We start from the raw sequence: 4,179 nt of genomic DNA, 5'->3' as shown, positions 1-4,179 counted from the left end.
AGAAACTGGGGTCGATGTAATCGACTTAATCTCTTTGTCTGTCCTTGTTTGTCCCCTCTATGTTTAGCCCCCTGGGGACAATAAAGAAATAAGAAACTGAAAGAAGCCCATTGTGTGTGTGTGTGTGTGTTTGTTTGTTCCCCACCACTACTTGACAACCAGTGTTGGCATGTTCACATCTCCATAGCTTAGCAGTTTGGCAAAAGAGACTGATGAAATAAGTACCAGGTTTTTAAAAACAGTAAGTACTGGGGTCAATTCATTTGACTAAATATTCTTCAAGGTGGTACCCCAGCATGGCCACAATCTAATGACTGAAAGAAGCAAAAGATAAAAGATAAAAGATACACCACTTAAATTCATATATGTGATTCAGTGTGTATGTATGTACATATGAGAGAGAGAGAATCCAAGAAACACCAGTAAAATACCAATGACTAGGATTGCCTATTTTCTGTCCACTGCAGGACAAGGGCCTCAGCATGTTCTCACCATCGACCATGGTCTGATGTGGAGGCCAGGAATTTCAGCTTGAGACCATACTGGTTTGAGGATCCTACTCTGCCGCACTGAGGTTATGTTTAATTATTCAGTTTTTGAGGCGGAGTTTTTCTTGCTGTATGTTATACTTCATGTATTGAATATTCATTTGATTCTGTAATTCATATTCTGTGAGATGTAAATTATGGTTAAGTACTTTGGTATATTCATGCAAATGAAGCTTCTTTTATTTTTTTTATTTGTTTATATACGTTGGGTCATCCCATAAATAATGCAGTTTTTTTCAATTCCATGAACTAAAAGCCAGAGGGAGACAAGATAAACTACCTGCATCAACTTGCCATGAAAGCAGGTAGTAATTTTACCTTGTTCTTACTCTTAATGTAAGTTTTGAAGAGTACAGTTCGATTTTTCAAAGCTATAATGGAAGTGACAAAGGGGCATATTCGGCATATTTTGCTTTATGAGTTCAATAAAGGTAACAACACAATGGAAAGTGCGAAGAATATTGATACAGTATATGGGGATCAGACAAGTGTAAGCCAGTGTCAATGGTGATTCCAGAAATTCCGAGCTAGAAACTACAGCCTAGAAGACAAGCCTGGAAGATCTGTAGAGCTCGACAAGGTCCTGCAGACCCTGGTGGAACAAAATTCTATCATAATTGTTGAGGAACTAGCAGAGAAACTTGGATTTGGCCATTCAATCATTCATTCAAGTCAGTGCTAGAAGGAAAACGACCATCTTTGGTTTCAAGATGAAAGGTGGTCTTCCATCAGGATAATGATGAGCCACATACAGCGAGGATGACATTCCAAAAACTGGAGCAGCTTGAATGGGGAAACGATAACCCACCCACCATATTCACCAGACATTGCCCCATCTGATTATCATTTAATCCGCAGTCTTCAAAATAATTTGGACGGAGAAAATATGAATTCTGTAGACGAAGTCAGAACAGTAGTAGAGGAGTATTTTTTCATCCCAGACAAATGAATTTTGGAAGAGGAGCCTTGCAAGTCCACCAGATAGATGGAAGAACATTGTAGAAAATGAAGGAAAGTACATTTTAGATTAAAAAAGAAGTTTATTTATCTTAATTTTGAAAAATAAAAGTATAAAAAAAATAAGTCGCATTATTCATGGGACAACCCGATATACATTTGTTGTGGTTTATATTATGGTTTGTATATAAATGTTTACACTTGGAATGTTGGGGTTTTTGTTGCGTATTTGGTTATATTAACTGGTTTTGTAATTTTACAAGCAGTATCTCATTAATTCAACCCTGTTTCACTCACTTTTAATATAACACGTTGCTGTTTATTTGGTGTAAAGGTGAAGATGGATGGAGGCATAATGTTGCCATCACTAGTGATCACTCCAAACACCATGGTGTTGACTGGATGTTTGATTTTTATCACTCTCGGTACATGCAGAATGATCACAGTGAGTTTTCTGAGCTGCCGTACCTTCGTAAACACCATTAAACCCATCTAACTCTTTCCGAATCCTCTGCACTGTCCTCAGATTGACACCAAAACACTCTGAAATATTCATATCGGAATTTCTGGTGTGCAAGCTAAGCAGTACAGCATGTCATTTCCAAATCTGTGGCGGAGTGAATTGCATCATGGTGCTGTTTTTCTCACAGATGGTGCCCCACAGACCCTACTATACTGTGTAGTTGACAAAATCAAAAACAATGCACATGTGCGAAATTAAAAATATAAAATGGTGACAATTTACCCATCGCACCCTGTACATTTGATTAAAGAATGAGTATTCAGGATATGAGACCTGTGGTTTGCTTCTTTGTCACTAAGCTTTCCTCTTCTTGACAATCACAACACAACAAGGAAACACCCAAGGCAAAAGCATACACACAATGGAAACAGCATTGATGTATCAATATGTAAAATAATGGTGTTAAGTAATAAAGAATCCATCTGGAGTTTTGTTTACCTGGATATCAAGAGAGTATATATTTCTATCGTGGGAACCAAACCAGACATAAGAAGTCACAGGGTCGACAACGGGTGAACTTTTCACAATGTCACTTGTTGAAAATGTCCATACTATGTCACCAGTTGCTGTTTGTAATACATAAACGCAACCATCATAGCAGCCTGTAATGAAACATTAACACTGAAATATAATGTGTATGCATACATACATACATATAGACATACATACATCATCATCATCATCGTTTAACGTCCGCTTTCCATGCTAGCATGGGTTGGACGATTTGACTGAGGACTGGTGAACCAGATGGCTACACCAGGCTCCAATCTGATTTGGCAGAGTTTCTACAGCTGGATGCCCTTCCTAACACCAACCACTCCAAGAGTGTAGTGGGTGCTTTTATGTGCCACCGGCACGAAGGCCAGTTAGGTGGGTACTGGCAACGACCACGCTCAAAATGGTGTCTTTTATGTGCCACCCGCACAAGAGCCAGTCCAGGGGCATTGGCAACGAACTCGCTTGAAAATCCTTACACATGTCACGGGCATACACACACAAGGACACATATATATATGTATGCATGCATATATTTACATAAATACATGCGCACACACACACACACTCCCAAATACTTCCTAGAAGTGAGAATTTTTGCTCCCTTTTGTTCTTCTCTTTCTCAGCTCTTTTCAGTCCTGCAAGTTATATGGCAACCTCACTAGTGCCAGTGGCATGAAAAAGCACCCAATATACTCTGTAAAGTAGTTGGCATTAGGAGGGGCATCCAGCTGTAGAAACCATGCCATAGAAAATGGAGCTCAACAACACAGCCTTTCAACTCACTAGTTCCCTGTCAAACCGTCCAACCCATGCCAGCATGGAAAATGGACAATAAATGATGATAATATATATATATATATATATATATACATACACACATATGTATATATACATAAACACACACATTCACACACATATGTATATATACATAAATACATACGTACACACACACACACACACACAAACGCACATGTAATATCGAGTAAAGTAATTTTGAACATTAGAGAAGTTTATATAAAAATGTAAATTTTAATAATTCTATCCAAAAGCTGGATTAGTCGTTCATCACATTTCGACTCCTGGTTTCATCGTTCATTGGCTTATTAGGCAACGATGATATTAATCTACCTTAATACCATCAAGTGGAGATGATGATGATGACGATGATGATGATGATGACGATGATGATGAGTGAAATTAATTGAAATAATTCTTGAATCAACAGCTGTGCATCTAAATGTAATCATCACTTAAGCTAAATTTTGATTACATATGTGTATGTGTATGTGTGTTTGTGTGTGTGTGTGTGTGTTTGTGTGTGTGTGTGCATGCATGTATGTGTATGGACATGTATGTATGTGTGGTATGTATGTGTTATTGTATGGTGTGAATGTGTGTGTGTATATACATGTATGTTTGTATGTATGTATATGTATGTATGCATGTATGTATGTACATATGGTGTGTATGAGCATACATGTATGTGTGCATATGTACATGTATATATGTGTGTTTGTGTGGTGCGTATGTGTATGTTAAACTGTTCAACTCATGTCTGCATGGATGGCAAATAATGATGATGATAATATGTATGTATGTATGCATGCACATGCACATGCACATGTGGTGTGTATGTTTGTATGTACATACATA

At 37.8% G+C, this 4,179-nt stretch overlaps 1 protein-coding gene across 1 annotated transcript in view; it reads right to left on the bottom strand.

The window, feature by feature from the left end:
* LOC106870454 (beta-alanine-activating enzyme) overlaps positions 1-4,179 on the bottom strand; it is a 116,740-nt gene that overhangs the window by 10,267 nt on the left and 102,294 nt on the right. Inside the window, exon 13 of the mRNA XM_014916555.2 lies at positions 2,467-2,630. Coding sequence (XP_014772041.2) covers positions 2,467-2,630 — 164 coding nt within the window. The remainder of the gene's footprint in view (positions 1-2,466; positions 2,631-4,179) is intronic.

Source organism: Octopus bimaculoides, chromosome 16, assembly GCF_001194135.2.
Source record: "Octopus bimaculoides isolate UCB-OBI-ISO-001 chromosome 16, ASM119413v2, whole genome shotgun sequence".
Taxonomy (NCBI): domain Eukaryota; kingdom Metazoa; phylum Mollusca; class Cephalopoda; order Octopoda; family Octopodidae; genus Octopus; species Octopus bimaculoides.
The sequence above is the reverse complement of the archived record's forward strand: the minus strand, read 5'-3'. Positions and strand labels throughout refer to the sequence as shown.